General features: G+C 40.6%; 2 protein-coding genes across 3 annotated transcripts in view; both read right to left on the bottom strand.

Annotated features, from left to right (window-relative positions):
- Positions 1–37: 37 nt before the first annotated feature.
- On the bottom strand, positions 38–2704 carry fgf1a (fibroblast growth factor 1a). Its single transcript, XM_072673576.1, has 3 exons — positions 2386–2704; positions 1545–1648; positions 38–705 (listed from the first exon to the last, which is right to left on the bottom strand). Exons 1-3 carry the CDS (start codon positions 2540–2542, stop codon positions 508–510), a joined length of 459 nt encoding a protein of 152 aa, XP_072529677.1. The 5' UTR covers positions 2543–2704; the 3' UTR covers positions 38–507.
- A 2173-nt stretch (positions 2705–4877) lies between these two features.
- Positions 4878–22394, bottom strand: part of nr3c1 (nuclear receptor subfamily 3, group C, member 1 (glucocorticoid receptor)) — a 34360-nt gene continuing 16843 nt past the window's right edge. Inside the window, exons 3-10 of one of the 2 annotated variants that reach the window (XM_072668247.1) lie at positions 16304–16455; positions 15014–15040; positions 12657–12773; positions 11341–11622; positions 10362–10506; positions 9742–9872; positions 9432–9589; positions 4878–7075 (exon numbers count right to left, since the gene is read on the bottom strand). In XM_072668247.1, the coding sequence (XP_072524348.1) occupies positions 6923–7075; positions 9432–9589; positions 9742–9872; positions 10362–10506; positions 11341–11622; positions 12657–12773; positions 15014–15040; positions 16304–16455 (1165 nt within the window). In that variant the 3' untranslated portion in view covers positions 4878–6922. The remainder of the gene's footprint in view (positions 7076–9431; positions 9590–9741; positions 9873–10361; positions 10507–11340; positions 11623–12656; positions 12774–15013; positions 15041–16303; positions 16456–22394) is intronic. The other variant, XM_072668249.1, reaches the window with a different exon arrangement.

Here is a 22394-nt window from a genome sequence, read left to right as displayed (position 1 = left end):
TCTCCTTATAATTAGCAAAACATGAGAAACACATGGCCAGTGTATAGAGAGGGTTTATTATATGAGATAAGGTACCCAGTTTATTAATGGTTCAAAATAAGTGTAAATTTAAAACCAAGATAAAAAGATGTTCTGTACAGTTAAAACGGTGGAAATCCTCCATCTTCTCATGAGCATAAATACACATAAAATAATCTGAAGTGAGGTTAGCTCTGTGTACATTCAGTATTATGTGAGCAGCATCTCCTACTTCTGTCTACAGTAGCTTTTCTACTCTGTCTGAGGTTCGGTTTTAAAGACATAACTACGGTCTTACATCCTATATCATTACTTCTGTGCTGATGTGAACAACATCAAATTCTGGACTACAGTGAAGCCTTTGGGCATTGCTGTAAAGCTAAACAAGCAAATTCCCATTTAAAGTGTGTGTGTGTGTGTGTGTATCAGAAGTTAGCAGGGTTTATGTACTGCTACAGTAAATACTCGTTTGGAATGCTCTGCTACTCATTAATCTTTTGTTTGGTCGAGCTGTCGAGGGAGGAAGAAAATAGCTTTCTGCCCGATGTGGGTCCTTGAGCCATTTTTGGGTTTCCCATTCTTTTTTATTCCGACATACCAATCGGGGCCGTTCTTTTGTGCTCGGTATGTGTTGTAGTGGTTCTCCTCGATTCTCTCCAAAAAGTAGCTTTCATCGGTTACTGATGGCTGTGAAAGCAAACAGACACAAATGCTTCAGCGGTAAGTTGCTTATTGTATGTTATGTTAAGATATTAGAGGCTCTCCAATCTATCAAATGGATGAAATGCTGGCCAATGCTTTTACCAGAATCTGCAAACATCTAGAAAATATGATCCTGCACGCTGAAAACACTGTACATATTTTTGCTGTACAAGAATAGATTGTGAAAATACTGAGATATGAATGTAGTGACCTCATCTTATTATATTTATCATAGATGTTTCTGCACAATGCTACTATTTGCACTTCTAACAGAGCTTTAGTGATGTGATAGGATGTTGCATCATCACCACGCCATCTCATCCCAAAAGTATTGGATGGAGCACCGTCATTCCAGATAAGGCAGTTCCACTGCTCCAGTGTCCCTCTAGCCCACGCCTGGCCTTAAGCATGGTGCCAGTAGGTCCATGTTAATCTGTTCCAGTCTTATTCCATTGGCAATACTTCTCTACATGTACTAGACAAGCTTTGTGTCTGTGCACTTCTTGCACATCTGTTTCAGGAATTTAAAGCAGCTGGATTCATTAACTAGAACAAGGTGTCCATAAACATTTGGATGCAATGTGGTCCGTATACACATGAAGACATCTGCTGTCTGAGTGTATGAAATGTGACTGTGCAAAATACAGTCATGCAGCCCAATTTAATCAACTGCTGGAGTACAAAGTTCAAATGATTGATCGATAGAAATCTATATAACTGTTATAGGCTGGTAATATTGGTTATTAAAATTTCAATCATTGTCTGAATGTCTCAAATTTCTGAAGTTCTCATGTAGGTTGAAATCAAGTATATTTTATACTCACTGAGCCACACAGCGTGCCGTCCTCACTCATGGAGAGGAAACGTCCGGCCTCTATTCCCTCAATCACCACCACTCCAGGACTCACTGCCTTTATCCTCAGTACACCTTTAAAAAACATGATAGTAGCTTTCCTAACAATGCAGGTCTGAGCGGTCAATCACTTCATTAGGTTTCAAAAGGGATGCTGTTCCTGCTGCTGTCTTGTATGTAAATAGCCTCTGTTCTGATTGGCTGCCCTAAACATTCAGCATTCCAGAAGCAGGGCTTAGGAACTCTTTAGACTTGACATCTGAATGGGCAGGGCTAGACTGCTGTAAGCTGAATAGGTGGCCATACATTGATCAGCCATAACATTAAAACCACAGACAGGTGAAGTGATCCAACTGTGATGGCTAGACATGTAGGTCTTGTGGGAGGGGGTTCCCAGTTGCAGTGGTCAGTATCTATGAAAAGTGGTGCTGATGAGATCCCCCATTGAGGCCCCACCTCACAACTCGAGGACTTGAAGGATCTGCCACTCGCATCACAGGACACCTGCAGAGGTCAGGAGTCTCTGGCTCGACTGGTCTGAGCTGTGTTGATAGCACCAGTGGGACCTACACAATATTAGTAGGCAGGTGGGTACCAGCTTATGGCTGACCACTTTTTTTATGATATTAAGTATAGTTTTGGTTATAATTAATGTATTATTATATATATATATATATATAATATCCCCAACCTCATAATATTTTCACTGCTCACCTGCTGTCATGGCTGCTATAGCTAACCTGAAGCACCCCAGTACATTATTTACCAGCACATTTACAGCAGACAGGGCTGCTCTACAGGCTTCATCTTACTATAGCTGTCCTCTTCATCTCTGGTTCCTCCCACTGCTCCGTCTGGGAGGATGTGGAGCTGGTATCCTCCGTTCATGCAGTACAGGTGGGTCAGTTTTCTGTAGTCTGCTATGCTGGGCTGCTGCTCCTGCGACAGCTGCGTGCTTTCTGCCTCCATCAGAGCTCAGCAGGTCCATCGGATGTAGCTTAGGGGGCAAACGGAAATGAGATGTGTGTTCCTTCTCCCCCACCCACCCTGGGTGGCGAAGTGCACTGAGCGGTGCTCTGACAGCGCAGGTGCACTTTGAACAGTCTCGCTATGTGGACTAGCTCAGACACTCGTCTGGGAGTTGTGTGCAGTTGGGGCGGTTATCATGGGGCTGAATAGCATTGCTGCAGTGCGCATTAGTGCAACACAGCAGGACTAATCCACTATATCAGGATATTAAATACACAAATGCCCCAAATTATAATGCAAAACGACCTAAAAATGCAGCTTTATATATTATAACCTTCCATGTAGAAAACATAGCCTGCTGCAAAATCCAGCTGAAGACCACCTTTTGCTGGCTTCAGAGGGTCCAACTGGACTTTGATGGCCATTCAGCTTAAAACACACCCTATGCTGGTTAGGATGGCTGACCCATCATAGTTCTTGGATTAGCCTTGCCTATGTTTTCAGCTGACTTTGATGGACCAGCTGGTTGTCATGCTGGACACACTGGTTGACTAGTTGGGTCAAGCTGGTCATACTGGTGGACTAGCATGGTTATAATGGTCTTACTCAAGATGACGCCAACGAAAAACGAGAAACATACCCTAAACTGGCCCTTCTGGTGGGCCAGTGTGGTCAGGCTGGTAATGTTGGTGTACCAGCCATTATCAATTACATTAGAAAATGTAGGGGAACAGCCAAAATACTTGTCTGACGTAATTGGGTTTACCCATGAAAAATAATATTACACAATATTGCTTGTTTTAATAATTTAATGTAATAAAATGTTGAGACTAAGTCTGTTTTGTTGTTTAACAAAAAAAAAACAAACTAAAAACTCTCACTTTCTCCAAATTCTTTCACAAAACTGTATTTTCTCTTAGTCCTCTTCATGATTTATTACAGCGCCAGTGACGATCCTGCTAATATGAAAGATACAGAAAGTGCACTTGAAAAAGCCCACCTCAGAAGCAGCCTGACATCATGGACTGCTTTGGATTGCTGGCTTTTCCAAGACCAAACTGCGTGCCTTTCTACATTTTTATAATGGACAACTCTGCTAGGACCATCCTAAAATTACAAGTGTATGTAATTACTTAAGGAATGCATCTTACGTCCCACCCAGGGACTCTAGGCTTAGCCTACTATAGAGAAGACACCATTATTATCTTAACTATGCTACACCTGATGGGATACATCTACATGAACGGACTGTGATTTGCTGGTCAAGTGACTCTGTGACTGGCATTTGAGGCATGACAGCCCAACCTTCAGTGCAGAAAGGTGGGCAGTAATTAAATTTAGAAAATGGTAAAGAGGTGCAGTTGGTTGTCTTTAGGTTCATAGAGTACAGAGCATGTTAACATTTCAGAGTATAGAGGCAAATCTGAACTAAAAGGAGCGAGCCAGGAGGTAACACAGACATGAATGCACTCTGAAAATACTGGCATTCATCTTATCTCAGTTTACCTCAATTCCCCATGTCCAGGAACTCCTGGACCTGCGACCTTTATCTAAAGAGAAACCTTAATGATTAAGTTTTCAGGCTAGACTTGAGGATTGCGACTGTGGTTGAGTCCTGAACATTATCCGGAAGGTCATTCCAGAAGAGGCTTGTTCCCCTGCTAAACCCTTCTGACGTCTGGGAACTTGTAGGAATAGCCAGAATGACTCTGGCTTTTGACATTTGGGTCAAAACATCACAGATTCCCCTTTACTGGAACTAAACTCAAACAGGAAAGTGTGTTAAAATCATTCACTCAGCATCTTATCTGCTTCATCAAGGTGGTGGATTCTCACCTGGAATCATGGAGTTCAGCAAGGCAGGAACATCCCCTGGACAGGGCAGCTGGGTACCACTATTACACCTAGGGGTAACTTAGCACAGCCCATTCACTTACCATGTGTTTATTTGTAGGTGGGAGGAAACTGACGCATTCGGAGGAAACCTACAGGGACAGAAACACATTGACTGGAGGCCCCTGGAGCTGTGTACCGCCCCGTTTTGAAATGACTGTATGTGAAAACCAACCCCGGGGTAAAGATGCAGCAGATAAAGATTAAAACACGCCTGGCTAACATTTATTTTAAAAATGCCCAGCAATCATAGCCAGATACACAACACTGAGCCCTGATCCCAGAGTTTTTACAGTGCACCTAGCACTATAACACCAAATCCACCAATTACAGTTGGAATACAGATATACTCTGAGTGCACGCACATTAGCGTACACCATTGGAAACAGGCTGCTGAAAAGATTGTTGGTAAGATTGGGTTAGCGAAAAGATGGAGACGAGCTATAATCTGGTCTTTTTTATTCATGTATTAAACATGTATAAGCTTTAACAGAGGAAAATGAAAATATTCCATGTCTTTCTACATTTCCTTTTCAACACAACCTCTGGCAACTGTTAAGACAAGCACAGTTTAGAGAATCTAAAAATCAGAAATGAGTACACGTTTGGCACAGAAAGAACAGATTACAACAATACAGGCTCGTAGAAATTCCCCGAGAAGTGAGTAGTGAGGCTAGCATGTTGCTTTCGTCTGCTGCGCTTTATCTAGGAAACGGGCAGGAAAGTCATTAGCACTTGAAAAACTAGGAGGGTTAGCTTTGTGCTGATTAAACAGAGGAGCATCCGCTAAAATGGGCAAGGACACGTACGCAACCATTTAAGGATTTGAGGAGCCACCACCCGGAGCTGAAAAGAGGTACTGCAAACAAAGAGATTGCGGGCCTGAGCTGTAATGGCAAGATTCTACATATATATAATTTCTATATATATATATATATATATATATTTCTATATTTCTCTTTCTCTATATATATTGATATCTTCTGAAGCTAAGATGTGAACTGATTGCACAGTATTTCATTCTCCTTGTAAGTGGACAGTTTGTAGGATGCTCGTGGGGAACCTTGGCTACTGGCATTCATTTCCTAGTCCTAGTCTGGCTATAGTGATGAAATCTGTACCTGACGTTATGGCTGTATGGATGACGATGAGGACAAGGGGCAAGGAGGACACACACACAAGAACAAAAAGACCAAATAGCGTTCCCGATCAGAACCATGATTCACATAGTCTAACTCATTCCTATTCCACTCCATTCAACAAATGACGAGTAATAACGTGAAAACCTGCATAAACACCAGCGTCCTCCGTGTGACGTTTCTCTTCTCGAAAGCATTTCATATAGGAGTGACGGTGCTCAAACAGCATTTTAGTCCAACGTCCAATAAAAAAACAACACGGGAAAAGGATGCAGGGTTACAGATTAGACTCCTAATTTCAATACCAAAGCAATAAGGACCACTTTTTTCTTCTTCTTCTTCTTAGTTCGCACTACGCAATCATGGAGCTGCCAAGAACAAATACACGGCCATGGTAAAAAGGAAAATCGCCAGTGCAAGTGGGTATAAAAATACAATCAAATACAATATCTAACATGATGGATGCAAAAACGCTCAGTATGCACAGTTACAGAAGAAGATGGCTAAAATGGGAGGAGCTTAAAAAAAAAAAAAAAAAAGGCACATATTTTCCCTTTTGCTATAATCGTGTAATTCCGTTAGCGGTTAGCAAAAAACAATGTGAGCTTGAAAATAGTAAAGATATGTTATGTGTAAAGTATTAAAATTTCTCTGTTTGACTTCTACCGACGCCAAAGCCATTTCACTGTACATATTATTGAAATGATAATTTCAAACAAGATGTGTATCAGATCATCCGATGATGTAATAAACTCTTTGTATTTCTCACAGACATAAAAATGAGAAGTTCTGAAAATCTAAAACCTACTATTATAGGTAGAGCATTTCTGACAGTAAGTGCTAAGGTGTTGCCTTTGCTCAAAGACCGAAAACAGAAAGGTGTGAGAAACCTATACAAACAACGATCTCAGAGAAATAGCTTTTGTTTTACTACTTATTGTAATGTTAAGAATCAAACACCTGAGACAACATTTATGGTATCATTTTTTTTCCACCATAGAACATCATAGTTATATCTTTCCAACTGTATAGCTATTTATCCTCAGCTCTCTTTTGCTTTCTTTACCCGTCTTTAAACTCAACACTCGTCCACTGTGGTTCCGTGTTGGGTTGGTTGCATACTGTTCCCCATCCGTCCATTGTCCCACAAACACAACCTCAATCTGTCTCTCTCTCTCTCTCTCTCTTTCACTCACTCACTCACTCACTCACTCATTCTCTCTGTCCTCCTCTCTTTCTTCAGCTGTGTCTCTCTGTCCCTCTGCATGTTCAGTGAGGAACGACTGGTGATGCGGTGTAGTTTTAAGGCATGGTGTCCCATTGCTGGCGGAAGGGTGCGGTTTTCTTTTCATTTCTGGTGAAAGAGCAGCGGTTTGACGCTCCCGGCTTTTATTTTTGGTAACTGGTTGCTGATGATTTCGGCGAGCATCTCTGGGAACTCCACGCTCAGCGACTTGTTCACAAATGTGTAGAAGCAGAAGTTCATCAGTCCACCCACCATCTGCAGAGGAGAACGGACAGAGCGATGAGGAGTGAGCAAAGTCAGTCTTGAAAGGGTGATACAAAGCAGACTCTTAAAAACCAAATGGTGCTACAAAGGGTTCTTTGAGCAATCTATGGAACAGCCACACAACATGGTTCTTTCTGGAACTAAAAGTGGAACCTCTATGGCATCTCTCAAAGAACCCTTTGTAGCCCCTTGATTTTTTTTTTTTTTTTTTTTTTTTTTTTTTAGGAGTGTGCATGTTGCCTCTGGCATGTCTGAACCCTATGGGACAGTCCTGAGAGCCCACAACTGACTGGCTAGTCTGAACAGGTGGGCCTGATGGTCCTCAACTACCTCATTCATGTTCCTCACTGTCTTTCACTGCACTACCCGCTACATCCGATCACTGTACATCAGATGCCACAATAAAGTATCTTTATATGCACAGATCACACTTTGGCCAGTGATCCACGCTAACGAGGACTGTTCCTTACTCTCGGTGTGCTCTAATCAAAAGTACATATTCATGCACGTTAGTATTGTATCCTGTGTTTAAGGGTTATGCTGTACTCATGTTCTGCATAGTCTACTGTACAAGACAGTGGGTAGTGGTGGCTCAGCAGTTAGAGGATTAGGTTACTGATCACAAAGCAGTAACCCAGGTTCGCCAAGATGCCACTGTTGGGTCCCTGGGCAAAGAGAGGGGTGCAGTAGCATGACTGAAGGATGCATAATGGATATGAAATGAGTAAAGGACTTTGTTTTATTGAATCTACTGGCTGTATTTACTGCATTTAGTCTGATTAGCTGCTGCTGTTTCCTGTTAAACATAGCACTGCATTCTGGAGGAACTATGATTCATTCCCCACTCAACATGTCTGTGGTGAGAAGGAATGACAATAAATCTGACCTTTTCTTTGACTGTGCTCCTCCCAGACTGTGGCTAAGAAGTCAGCTAAACGGCATTCCAGGGATTTATTCCTCCGGAAACTTTTTAGGGTCATTTGATTTTTATTAGTGGAATACAGGTAAAGCGCTCTAAGCATTTATATTAAATTGTACAAGAAAAGCTGTTCAAATCTATAATTATTAGAGGACTATGGAAAGAACATTTGGAAGTATGTGGTTTTGAGAGAGAGAGAGAGAGAGAGAGAGAGAGAGAGAGAGAGAGATTTAAGTAAGGTTATGGGGTAAGGTAAAATTTCCCCATTTACCATATTGCCCTAAAGTATTTTTTTGTAAAATATTTATCATAATGACACACATGCATGTTACATTACCATCATTGTTATTATCAATACCAAAAACTATATTCTATATAAGGCCTCTTTCATATAAAAAAAGACTATAAATGAATTATGAAACTATGAAATAGAAATTATCCATGCAAAATTGATGCAAGACTTATTACTCCTGGTAGGCTTTATTACATGTTCAGTCATTTTTTACTGTATTAAAAAAAATTATCAAATGGCGGCAAGACTGTATTGCATTAAATTAATCTTTTCCCTTTTGGTTTTCTACACCCAGCTTTAGACTGGTTCAGGTGATATCTTTCCAACAGAACACAGTTTGCCAGCTCAAGAAAACAAACATTTTCCCCAAAGAGTGCACCCCAAGGATCAGTGTTTGGTCCCCTTCTGTTTATTATTTACTTGTTAACCACTGGGCAAATTATCCATAGCCATGGTCTTGGGTTTCATGGTTCTGCAGAAGGCATTTAGGTATAATGCCTTCTGCAGAACCATGAGAGCAGATTCCACCTCCTATTTCAATAATGCACCTCACAAACTGACAGCATGCATCTCAGATCTAACTCTGATCTAGATGATTAAGAATGGGCCTTATTTAACATCTGCTCTCGAAAAGAAATGTCTTCTTAAAACCCACTTTACAAGATTCTGACATACACCAGTGTTCTCTTATTAGGGATTTGTTCAGTTTGCGAGGACAGTGGGATCCATCATTATAAGAGCAGAGCTGTTCTCATGAATCCGATGTAGGAGTTTTTGTTAAGACTTTTCTCAACAACTTATTTTAGAAAATTAATAGAATTCCAAATCTTTCGACTGTCCGGTCTTCTGTTGTCTGGTGTGACTATTAAACCCACTCAGGTTTCATCAGCTACATTAATCAGCCTCTTCTCTGATCAAATACATTCTCTTTCTCACATTTCAAGAAACTGAAAGCTGGAGTTTAATTATATGGGACAGAGTAACTAACAAAGGGAGTATCAAACAGTAGGATCAGGCCTTGTGACTTAAACCATCTCAAAACTGCAAGGAATCCAGTCTTAGATAAAAGATTAGCAGATACTTTGTGAACAGCAGTTTCTGTTCCCAGGACTAATAATGAACCTCTTGATTCTTACGTCGTGCATTGAATCGAGTAGCTTAGTGAGCTGGTAAAATCGTTGCCAGTTCTGGCTGGAGTTCTCCTCTCTCCTGACGATGGCTTTGCCCAGTTCTTTAATGTAGGACATCCTGATCTCATCGAACACAGCCTGGCTCTTCAGACCGTCCTTCGGCACTGAGGAGAAACAAGAGGGTGTAAACATATTCCTTCCATTTTGCACAGACATGTAAACGACTCAAACAGGGACACTCGCTTGTTGTGTGGGTTTGATTGCTGTATAAACTGTGTGAAATCGAGAGAAGCAGGTCATGTCGTCGGCCTCTCACCGGTACTGAGCAGCAGCAGGACCTTCATGCACAAGTATTCCTCGTTTGACACCTGTAGCCTGACAAACTCATTGGATATCTTCAGCATCTGTGCACACTGATCACCCATGTAGGGCAGTTTCATCCTCTCCCTGCACACACACACACACACACACACACATAATCAGTCATTCATTAGCAACAGTTTGGAAATCAGAAATCTGGAATTTTGTAAACTAGCCATATCTAAATCTCCTCTATGTGCTTGATTTATATATTCATTACTATCAATCATAAAATATGATAATACTGGTTAAATATTAATAAAAACATACAGACCATTGGGTTTTAAGGGTTTTTGAGTTGCAATACAGTAGCTGAGCATATTTGTTTACATTATATCAATCCTAAACACTGGCCCATATTTATGAAACGCCGCCGAGTAATAGTGCTGACTTGGGATCTGTTTGTGTCTTTTACATGGCACTGAATACGACTGCATGGGCAGATCTTAAACCTTCTCTTCTCGTACTTGGAGATCTTCATAAATATGGGTCATTGTTACACAAATATTTTAAAAAGTGGTCGCAGGTCAGTATGGACTAGCACTACAAAGCTACAGTGAAAGTGGAGCTACTTACTCATTGATCACTAAGTCTGGAGCAAAGCAGAGCATGTTGCCATTGCACTGCTGGTAGGACCTCCAACCCAGGCCGAAGGACATGAGGAAGAGCCAGGAGGACTGGAGCAGGGTCATCTGATCATCCAGGTGAAGGTTCCTGAAACCTAAAGGTGAAGAAGTTAGTGTTTTATCACCCTACGCTCTTACAAAAAAGGTGCCTCAAATGGTTCTTTATGCAATGCCATACAAGAAACCACTTTTGGTTCCAGAGTGTGAAGAACCTTTAAACTGGTAAGAAATCAAGTGACGGTTCTTTACATTAAGTGACAATTCTTTAGACCTCTAAAAGGTTCGCCACAGTTGGAAATCTCTGTTACAAACATGATTCTCTGTCCATGATCAATGAATGAAAAGTGAAATGTATGAAATGAACCAGCCCAAATGTCACAGAAAGGCTTATACACCATATGGACAAAAGTATTGGGACACCTGCTCATTCACCATTTCTTCTGAAATCAAATGTATTAAGAAAGAGTTGTGTAACTGTCTCTACTGTCCAGGGAAGGCTTTTTTACTAGATCTGATTGATCTGCTTTGTGGATTTGATTGCATTCAGAGAGAAGAGCATTAGTGAGGTCATGATGTTAGATGTCCCATCCCTTCTCATCGGCAACTCCCAAAAGTACTGTATGGAGCACCATCACTCCAGAGAACACTGTTCCACTGTTCCACAGCTCAATGCTGGGGGCTTTATAACCCACTAGCCCACGCCTGGCATTAGGCATGGTGCCAGTAGGTTCATGTTTATCTGTTCCAGGGAGTCCTATTGGCATCTGTGTCAGCAACGGGTGCAAGTTAAAGTAGCAGAAAGCATACATTAGAAGTGGAGTCCACTTACATTTGGACACATAGTGTATGCATTGACTTTCAGATGGTAGAAATAAAAGCTGCTTTGGGCAGAGGTTTCAGCGAAACCATTAAAAGACAGTATTCAGTACCTGGCAGAGCTTTGGCCCACTTGACGGCGGAGATGAACTGGCGGCCTCCCAGCCTGTTGAGGGTGGTCATTAGGCGAGTGGAAGTGTCGGTCAGTGTGCTGTCGTAGCCTGCATAAATGGTCTCTGGCTCGATGGCTTTGAGCAGGGACAGCATGGTGGGCACGAGCTGGGGCATGGCCTTGGGCACCAGCGCCCGCACCTCCTGCACTGGAGCTGGGCTCAGTTCAGCCGTGTTTGCCTGCTGCACACCCTTTAAGCCCTTCAGCTTCTTGACTTTACGTGCTGCAGAAGACAATTACTTTCCTTTTACATCAAGTTTTAAACATGCCAGTCACAATATTTAGAAAAAAAAATCTTGTCAGTAGTTTAATTTAAACCCCGCTTTGACTGTTTTCTGCCTAAGTGCAACTATATAAAAGAAAACTCCTTAATATACTTAATAATATGTTTTTGTAGGTAACACACATAAGGGTTTCCTTCAAAGCTACCCTCTAAGGGAAATGTGTATTTTTGGCACAGAAAAATAATAAGATTTTGACGCATGGCAGTGACTTACCAAGAACCTTAAACACTGGGCCAATTCCAAATCCCCATACTAGTGAAAGCTCTAGCCAAAACTGGTGATATGGTAAAGCACAGCGGCAAAGAATATGGATCATGACCGCAGCTTTTCCTGTAGCAGTGTCTGGGGAAGCTGAAATGTGACCGGCTGAACAAACAGGTATCCGTGCTAGGCTAAAAGCGAATCTCTTCTCTTCATCGTACATTCCCGCAAAAAGAAACTAGAATACCTCAACTGAAATCAACTGGAGCTAAACTCACATCATAGTAGCAGTTGCAGCTTTTTTTTTTAAATCAGAAAGACTTGAGAAAGCCAAACCTGGCTTTGTGAATGGAGCAGGACTAAAAGCTAACCAGCTAAAAACGCTTATTTATTTTTTTTATTTATCGGTGTTAAACTATGCTATAATATATGTGGGTTATACAAGCTTTGCGGGTGCTGTTAACCTGCCAATAAAACTAGAGATTATCTAACAGAGCATATTTATTTTTTGAAACCATACAAGGTGTTTCATTTTGTGGCAATATAACAGGGTTGTAAACAGGCTTGTACAATCAATTTTCATTTTGAGGCAAACAGGTTATAAATGACATCTCCGCTGGGCTGGATATGATCACTTTTTCCCAAACCAAAAATCAGATACTATTTCACCATCAAAGAACAGCTTAAATAAATAATAATAATAAAAATATGCCTCCTTTAAAATTTTCTACTGGTCTATTTATCATAAAATACTCGTAGCACTTATTTTTACCTTCCAGGTTCATGCCAGCCATGAGACACTTGCGGAAGCGGCAGGCAGGGCAGTTCTTCCTGCGGATCTTATCGATGATGCAGTCATTCCGCCCCGCACACAGGTAATTGTGCTGCCCTGTAAGAATTAAGGGCAGAGAAATTTACATTTTAATTAAACAGCAAATCTTGGAGACTTATCTAGGGGAGATGGCTTTACTGCTAGTGTCAAAAGTCATGACTGAAACAGCAGGTCTGTTGGTTTTAAACAGCGCTGTTTTCTGACAAACAGGAACAATATGGTTCATTTATCAACTGAGCTGCGTTGGAACTTTAGACTTCCCCAGGATTATTAACTGATCTAGAAGAGCGTATTTCAGCCCCTCCCTGCGGGTCATTACTATACACACTTGTGTGCTGTCCTTGCTCTAACACATCAATTTAATTTATTAAGAGGCCCATATCATATTTTTATGTTTTTCTCCTTGAGGGCCACTTGTGGCCACTGTGTGAGTTTACACACTTAACCAGCCATAATTCATTTCCAATTCTTCCAATTTTGTTTCATCCTGTAGAATTAAACAGGCTGTTTCTGCTTGGCCACTTCATTTACAAAACAGTCCAGACTACAGTGCTTCTCTTAACTTCAACATAAATTGGTGAAGCTAAAGTGCTGTATAGGTGGATATATGGATCAGATGGATGGATTTGGGTCAAAATTGGCTGTTTTTGCAGCTTAGTTTCCAGATTTAGATGTTCAGGAGTTTTTTATTTACTCTATATTTTAGAATCAATGTTTCATACTCCATTTTTTATTTAAACTTTCAATTTGAGAAAAAAGCCAGGGGCATTTTCTAGAATATGTTCCTCACTTTAGCTGCAAAACACAGGTGATCAGTAGTATCAGGTGTGTTCAAGCAGAGGAAACTTTAAAATGTGGACTCTCCTAGAAAGCTTTCCATGCAGTACAGAGTAGGGGTGTAACGGCACGTCACGGTACGAAAATCACAAATCATGAGACGGACGAAGACCAAATGTTGAACCAACTTTCAGAAGCGTGAGCTGATAGTAAGGCTATAGGAATTGTAGTGGATTGAAGAGGATCGCTATGGTAACTGCCTCTCCTCCCTCTCTCTCTCTGGCTCTCATCGCCACATGTGTGAAAATTATGGTGGCCCCATTTTCTCTCATGATTCGGTGCGGCGGAGCCCTGAACATGCTAACGCTCACACACTGCTGGATGAACAGCTATACGACTTTACAACTATACACATATAGGTGTAAAAAATATATCGATATATTGAAGTGTTGGGATGTTATATTTTGCAATACTGTGTTGATTCTCAAAAACACACGATCTTTATTTAATGGTTACTTGTAAAAGGTAGTGACAGATGGTGGTGTCCTGCAATGCTGTGTTTAAACCCTGACCGCTAGACAGCAGTGTTGTACTGTCCTCAGATCCCACTGTTCTGACTGCATATAAAGATTTAACTTTTTTTTTAATGACAGTTTTTCCTAAAAAACTCGCAAAAAAAAATATATCACAACATACTGAATCATAACCCCTGTATCGTTTTTGCCAATTCACAGCCCGAACACAACACTGGGTGGTACAAATCTGGGGTAGCCTTATGCTTTTGGAGGTTTTTGCAGCTTTTTACTTGTTGTACCGAACCATGAGGTCCAAACGGTGGTGTGAGACGAACCGTGATTGTGTAGCGTTACACCCCTAGTACAGAGAATCTGTCCAATTCTGTGAATCCAGTGCCAGTGTGTTGCGGCAATACCACAGAGAAGCTCAAGGTTGTCATCCAAAGCAGCATGGCTGGCCATGAGTATAAGCAGAGGCTGCAGCTCCAAGCCATCACTTAGTGAATGAATGTCCTCTAATTGAGCACTTAACCACTCAGCAGGGTGCATTCTCAAACACAGATTTGGTTCTTTTTATTTCTGTTCTCCATTAAAATCTATTTCAGCCCAGACGCTGCTCTAATCTGTGTTTGGGAAAGTCCCGCGCTGCATAATTATACATTTACTACATACAGTATGTATACACACACCATATCCATACATGTAGCTAAACACAGAATGGTTCAATTGTTCTTTTTTTGCTCTTTCATTCAAATGAAATGAAATACAGAACAAACAGGAGAACGCATCACGGTGTGGTTCCCGCATTTACTAAGGTTCGTCTGTGCACCTCACAGAAAAGAACAAAATCATGTTGTTTGATGAATGGTTGAATCGGCAGCCATGAAACACATGCGCTCTTCTGTCACACCATGCTGATAATCTGTTTTTTACATGGGGAGGCACAGAGAGGCAGGGGGGAGTGACAGGAGGCGGACAGCAGCAGCATTTACAGAGTTTAGTTACCATCTGTGTTTTGTCTCGATCGCCATCCTTCACCAACGCACGAAAAACAAAGGGAAAGCAACAATAACAGGACACGTCTCACTGTGTTTGTACAGCTTACTTTTTATATACATGTATGACAACTAAACAACTGAAATGTGACTGAGGTTACACAATCTATATAAGCCTCATGGGTGGCTATTAGGGGTGTAACAGTTGTGGTATGGTGGGCATGGTACATGGTAAGCTATAGACAACATGGCTGTGCATTGGAGAGAACCTGCCATTACAATATGTATCACAATACAGGGGTTACAATGTATTATATTGTGATATATTGTGATTCAGTAAACAAGGCCATATTAATTGCAATGTTTTTATCTACTTTTATGAAAACTGTCATAGTATAAAAACACACCACTATACACAGAAAATCTGAGTATAAGTTGATTTTTGTTTTTAAACAGTCAGAACAGTGGGATATGAAGTCAGAGCACAACCCTGCTATCTAGCGATCAGTAAGGGTTTGAACACAACACACAATGAACTGCTGTCTTTGCATGAAAACACTTTAAAAATTGAATAATTCAATTCTATGCGTTTGAGAATCGATACAGTATTGCAAAACATAATACTGCGATACTTGATATATCAATAGTTTCTTACACCCCTAATAGACAAGGTGTCCAGGTAGTGAACGAAGACTGATAAGTGTTCCACCTGGAAACCTAAGCTGTAGATCTGTAGCAAGTATCGTTAGAATTTGCATGATGCTGTGGGAATTGTAGTGGAGTAGAGCAGTTAACTGTAGTCTTGTAATCTCTCACCCCCAATTATATCAGCAGCTCACATGATTTAACATCATCAAGCACTGATTTACCAAACCAGGTGTTGGATGATGACTATAAATAATACTATGATGACTACGATGAGCTTTGGAGATGATTTAATCAACACAGTGACATAAAATGAATGTTATTAGTATTTGTTCTGCTATTACTGTTTTACTTAAAAGTAAAAATACTTACTGTTCAGATAAAGATGCCTAAAACGTTTGCATAGTATTGTATATTTCAATATTGCAAACAAATGAATGACAAATTTGAAGAATGTCAGGTTGAGCACCTCTTACTATTCTGTAGATCAGCTGAGTGTTCTACATTACATTAACCCAAAAAATCATTTTCTTCATGATCGAAATATTTTCATCACAATATTCAAACACTGTTGGTGTAATTCTCACAGTTGTTCAAACAGCAGAAGTTGTTACAACGCCCATCCCTGTGTAAAGCAGGTGTGTCAGCCGCTCACCTTCCACAGCTCTTTTGAAGAAGACCTTGCAGCTGCCGCAGGTCAGCACACCGTAGTGGCAGCCCGACGCCTCGTCTGAACACACCAGGCAGATTTTGTGTGTGGCGCCACTGGACTTCCCCGAGGACGTGGCCTCAGGCCTGCTTGTGGTGCTAACACACACACACACACACACACACACACACACACACACACACACACACACACACACACACGCAGACAGATTAGAGTGGTCTCTATGTAAGATTGATGTGACAGGAGCAAAGCTTGAGGGCATGATTTTGATAATTTATTTAAATTAAATGTCATCATTTTATATCTCCATTCCATTTGTCTTCTTTCAGTCTTCCATAATATATTCAATAAGGTCAGGGTCAGCTTTATGCAGTAAGATGAAAGTGAATTAAGCAGATTTCTCTAATTTAGGTAAATGCCTTCTCATTTAATGATTATGAATATCTGATCTGATCCATCTCTCCTTCTTCTATTATCTGCCTTGTTCTCAGAGGTGCCAAATTAGACCTGAAGAAAGAAACTGTTGTAACTGATTTGTCACTTTCCTTGATACTTCACAGTTCTATTCAGATTGACAGTAATAAAACCTCAGTGTCTCCTCACAAAACTCATCCGGACAACAACAAAATAACTAGAAAATAAGCAAGTTTATTGAGGATGTTTAATTCATGTTTTCAGACGATCACATTCACAACAGTTGCATCCAAACTGTCGAATAGATGCTGGCTCTAACTTCAGTTCAGGCATTTCAGGAGTTTTTCATTTCAAGGTTTTGTTTTTGAAAGTTTTCATTTCCAAATTCCTGATTCACAAAGTTTTCATTTTAAAATTCCCAAATCCCAAAGTTTTCATATTTATAAAGTTTTTGAATCAAAAAGTTTTTATTTTCAGATAGTTTTTCTTACAATGTTTTCATTTTTAGAAAGTATTTGTTTCAGAAAGTTACGATTTCACAAAGTTCATTTTCAGAAATCAGAAAATCTTCCATATCTACTGGAGAATCTTGTATACGTTTGCCCAGAGACTAAAGCGATCAAAAACCTTTCCAATATGAGGCAACATCTGCCTGTAAAATCACACAGAGCTGTGAATCCTGTTGGGACTAAAACTGTCAGACCATCACTGAGTTCAATAAAAAAATACTGAGTAATTCAGTCGGTCATTTTCTTAAGAGTAGGAGGGAAAATAACACAGGCATGGCCGATCTGGATGGAAATAAAATCACAGAGAAGCCCCTGTGAATTAATGAATTACCCAAGGACCTCGTGTAAATTGAATCCTGTCTGAATAGGGTGTTCAATTATTATTTTGCTTAATTATTTCTCTAGCAATTACTCTTCTTTTCTGCCTCATTGTTGGGGGCACAGACAAACCCCCCATATGTACAAGGCCTGAAAAACACAAAATGAGATGTCCTGTCTAATTTCAGCCCAGCTGAATATTTTACCAGCAAGGCTGATGATTGGTTTACCCTTACCATGGAAGCTTGCTGGTCCAAATGTGGTAGACATGTCCCTACAGTCGGTCTAATGAAGGCCCAGGGAATTAGCACTTGTTTTGCAGGGGGACTAAACCGTAATGAGAGTGTCGCTTTAAAACGGGAAAGTACACTTTAAAAAATAAAGGTGCTACTGAGGGTTCACTAAGTAATGTGAAAGAAGAACCACTTTTGCTTCCAGAAGGAACCATGTTTGTAAAAGAGATGTGTGAAGAACCTTTAAACTGGTAAAGGTTCTTCACACCTTTAGGTCCCTCACACTCACACATCTCTTTTACAAACATACTTACAGGCAGCACAAGTGGGGGTTTTTCAGACCTCACTCTCTGTGAGAGAACCCTCTGTGGCACCTTTATTTTTAAGAGTGCATTATTCCAGCCACCAGGGGGCAACTGCTGACTATGGCCAGAGCTTTGTGCCCTGCCCCACATCCACATTGGCAACGCGCTGACTGCACGAAGCTCTAATAGCAACGCCCCCACAGAGAGAGAGAGAGAGAGAGAGAGAGAGAGAGAGAGAGAGAGACAGAAAAACAGAAACAAGATATGTGTGAACAAACTACCAAGTAGTTGGCCTACATGCAAATCTGCCAAATGAAGCAGAACAAAAATGAAGAAAAAAAGAAAGCTGCTCATCCTGTTCACGGTTGACCAGTCTTGCTGTTTAAGATCAGAAGCTCCTATAATATGTTTCTAATCCCAAGTCTGCTTATATTCGGTTACATAACGGCAGGTTCGCTTTCATTCACCAGGCCTGGACCTGAGCCAGTACTGCAATATGCTCTCAGTAGGATATGAAAAGAGGAGTCCAGCAGTTGGCAGCACCGATGACCTTTTAGGTCCCTCGAATACATAACTCGAGTTCGTGGAGAGACCTACGGGGTCACGCTGGCAGGACTAGAGTTAGAACCAGGAAAGCATGCGTAGCATTGATGGCTAATTACTGTGACAAATGCTGATCTCATGATGAACAATATGGTTTTCTGAGCACATCAAGGATATCATCAGAACTTAAAACAACTGCATTTTCAGTATAGGGAGAATAATTAGCCTGTTTAATTGGATATAGTGCAGCACACTGTAAATAAAAGTCACTGTATTTTCAATTCTTAATAGCTGTTTTTTATTGTGATATGTTATGATGGGTTCCTTGTACCATAAAATAAAATAAGTATCCTGATGTTCCAAATAATATAAATAAATAAATATATTACTGTTACTATTTTATATATATATATATATATATATATATATATATATATATATATATATATATATATATATATATATACACACATACATACACACACACACACACACACACACACACACACACACACAGTGGTGAAAAAAAGAATTTAGTCAGTCACCAATTGTGCAAGTTCTCCCACTTAAAAAAATGAGAGAGACCTGTAATTGACATCATAGGTAGACCTCAACTATGTTCTGAAAAATACTTATTTTCCACCATTATTTGCAAATAAATTCTTTAAAAATCAGACAATGTGATTTTCAGAATTTTTTTTCTCAGTTTGTCTCTCATAGTTGAGGTCTACCTATGATGTCAATTACAGACCTCTCTCATTTTTTAAGTGGGAGAACTTGCACAACTGGTGACTGACTAAATACTTTTTTTCCCCCACTGTATACACATACATACATACATACATACATGCATCAGGTAATCAGGAGCTACAGGGTTACACAGCCACATTTGCACAGTTTTGACTCCATTTAAGAATTTCAGATGCTCAACAATATCTGGGTCACGCGAACCACACCAAAGCAGAGACACCGACACACTATTTGACAGTATCCCACAATAAAGCAGGTCTGAGAACCCTTGTGAGGTGCCAATAAGGCACTTGGAGACTTGAGGGATGCTGGTACTTCGATGATTATACTGATGTTGATTCTTTGCAGTTAATACATGTCTGGAAATTTAATCACAAAAGAAAAATAGCTTATCATATTGTTCTGATCAAAAAATGTCAGAACCAGCTGTAGATCTAGCCTGCCCACATTTTTGTTTTTGTCCAGCTCTCCAACCTTTTCCAGTCAGTTCAGAATCCTCTAGTGCTCTGTTCTTTATTCTGGACACACCTAAAGTTTCAAGTTGAAGAGCAGTCGCGTATATTTCTGAATCTATTTATATACCTGGTTTTCTACACAAACTGGGGTTATATACATATGCGTATGTTATGCTATATAAGGTCTAGATATGTATGATTGGTGTAGTGCAGTGTAGTGTAGCGTAGTGGGCAACAACATTGCCTTTATCGTGGCATAGCTTAATTCCTTGTCTGGGCAATCATGCCACACTACACCAACAGTCATTGGGTAAGAATCCAAACACTACATTCATCCACTTGTGTAACGAGTCACTCTGGACACAACACTCTTAAAAATAAAGGCGTCTCAAATGGTCTCTTGAGAGATGCCATGGAGTTTTTTTCCCCCATCGCTTTTCATTTTCACTTGATGTAAAGGTTCTTCACACATTTTGTCATCGCTCAAAAAAACATTTGAAGCATTTGAATTTTTTTTTTTAAAGAGTATTTTATATAAGGTCAAAATATAAAGACAAAATATCAATAATATGGCTATAATTATAGCCATATTTTCAGATAACCTGTGAGGTCCAGTATATAATAGCATGAGTGTACAGTCCCATACCTAAAGTACTGTGCATTCCCATTTCACGCTCAATTCCAACCTCAGCTAAATGAGTTACGGATACAAACCGGTGCCAAATCCACCTAATTTTAAACTCACTGGGCCGTGTGAGAGATTCGAAATATAGCCCAAGAGCTGCTTACAGCACCATCTGCTTGATCACATGGGCCAGGAGAAGACGTCATGGTTTTAGCATGCCTGTGTGCAAGTAGCCATGCACACAGGGTGCCAATCAACATGAGATTTAGATCAGTTAGCAGTATCGCTGTGTGCCACAAGTCTGATGGGTTTGCCGGCGCCGAGTGCAGCAGAGGAAAGGTTTGACTCACAGCAATAAATCTTGTCTTGTCTTGTCCCTTTGTGTTGATCTGATTCACTAGCGCAGAATGACTGAGTTGTAAATGAACGACACCCTCTCTTCCCCAAAATGGAAGAGACGACTCCATCTTGGTGGTGTTAGATGCTAAGGATGGGGTGGAAACAAAAGTCTGAATGCCTTTGCTCTAAAGTCTCTTACACACAACTACTGTAGGTCTGGGGAATATCGTACAGCGTCACTGTCACACAAAACACCTTGTATCTCCAATTTTTAATGGGAATCAGTTGCAGTCTACATTGTGTCTAAATTTCATGACAAATAGACCCATTGAAAGGTTCCAACATGACGTGGAATAAAATCTTTTTACATCGACTTCCATTAAAAGTTCAGAAGTTTTTTCCCCCCATCCTGTACAGCTGTTGTTTTGGAGATACAAGGTTTTTGCATGACAGCGACAGTATACATCTTTATCAGACATCTTTATCTTCAATGCAGTGGCAGCTGCTAGGCTAATCAGTCACAACTTGGCCAAGTTCCAGGTAAAGCTCTGAAACGTGTCAATCCAAGATCCTACTCTGACATGCACGAGTGTAAGAGGGAGCGAAAATGAGGGATATCCCGATCCAATCCTGATGATTGGGATCCAGTCTAATCTATGTATATTTTAATGGATCTGGTAATGGCTAGCTTGAGCCCTGGTACATGTCTAATCCACCGTGGTAGAAGTGGCGTAATCAGACATCATTCACAACCTGCAGTGAGACCGTGAGACACTTTTTCACTTTTTCACAAGGTGACCAACTAATTCAGACGTCTGCAGTGGAACAAAACACCAGGGCGTCTGCAGTACTAATGTTTTGACTGCATTCAGGCCAACTTTTCTCAAGGCTTGAGGCGGTTACCCAGCTGTATGTGTATGTTTTGTGTGTGTTTTTTTTTTGTTTGGCCATGACGTCAAAACTATGTGAGAAATACATCCAGCCAAATCTTTTACTTATATGGCTGGTTTAAAAACGATGGAATCAGTCAGTTTTACTGTGTTTATTTGGATTTAAACTGGCACTGAACTGCACATTTAAAACTGAGAGAGAGGCCCAGGCTAATAGTGCATTCACAATACCATAAAACTGTAATTCATCCATAAAATACAGCGGACAGCTGGTCTGACTATGTATCATCATGCACATATTGAAAGTGATTTAACTGAAGCATTTTATATTTACTGGTAGCCAAATTATTATAAAGAGACAGTATCACACCAATCAGCCATAAAATTCGCACAACCTGCGTAATATTCACTTGGCCTCCCTTTGTGCCACCACAGCAGATCAGACTATTCAAGACACAGACTCCACAAAGACTTCTGAAGGTGTCCTGTGGTACCCGGCACCAAGACTTCAGCAGCAGTCTTATTGTCGGTCTGACTGACATTCTGCTATGAGGGTGCTAGAGTTCAGTCTACACCCTGTACATCGAAAGTGATCACAGATGTGCCAACTTGAGCCGTGCTGTGCGCTGAAAGTCCATGCAAAAGGGGGAAAAGTACATGGACCTGCATCTTAGAAATCACACTGCATGTCAACG

Source organism: Salminus brasiliensis, chromosome 2, assembly GCF_030463535.1.
Source record: "Salminus brasiliensis chromosome 2, fSalBra1.hap2, whole genome shotgun sequence".
Lineage (NCBI taxonomy): Eukaryota > Metazoa > Chordata > Actinopteri > Characiformes > Bryconidae > Salminus > Salminus brasiliensis.
This window is presented reverse-complemented; position numbering and strand designations above follow the sequence as displayed.

Coding starts and splice junctions, on each gene's coding strand:
- fgf1a (XM_072673576.1), bottom strand. CDS start 2,542: ATGGAGGCAGAAAGCACGCAGCTGTCGCAGGAGCAGCAGCCCAGCATA. Junction 1,649..2,385: donor AGATGAAGAGGACAGCTATA/GTAAGATGAAGC, acceptor TGTTTTTTAAAG/GTGTACTGAGGATAAAGGCA. Junction 706..1,544: donor ACGGCACGCTGTGTGGCTCA/GTGAGTATAAAA, acceptor TTGCTTTCACAG/CCATCAGTAACCGATGAAAG.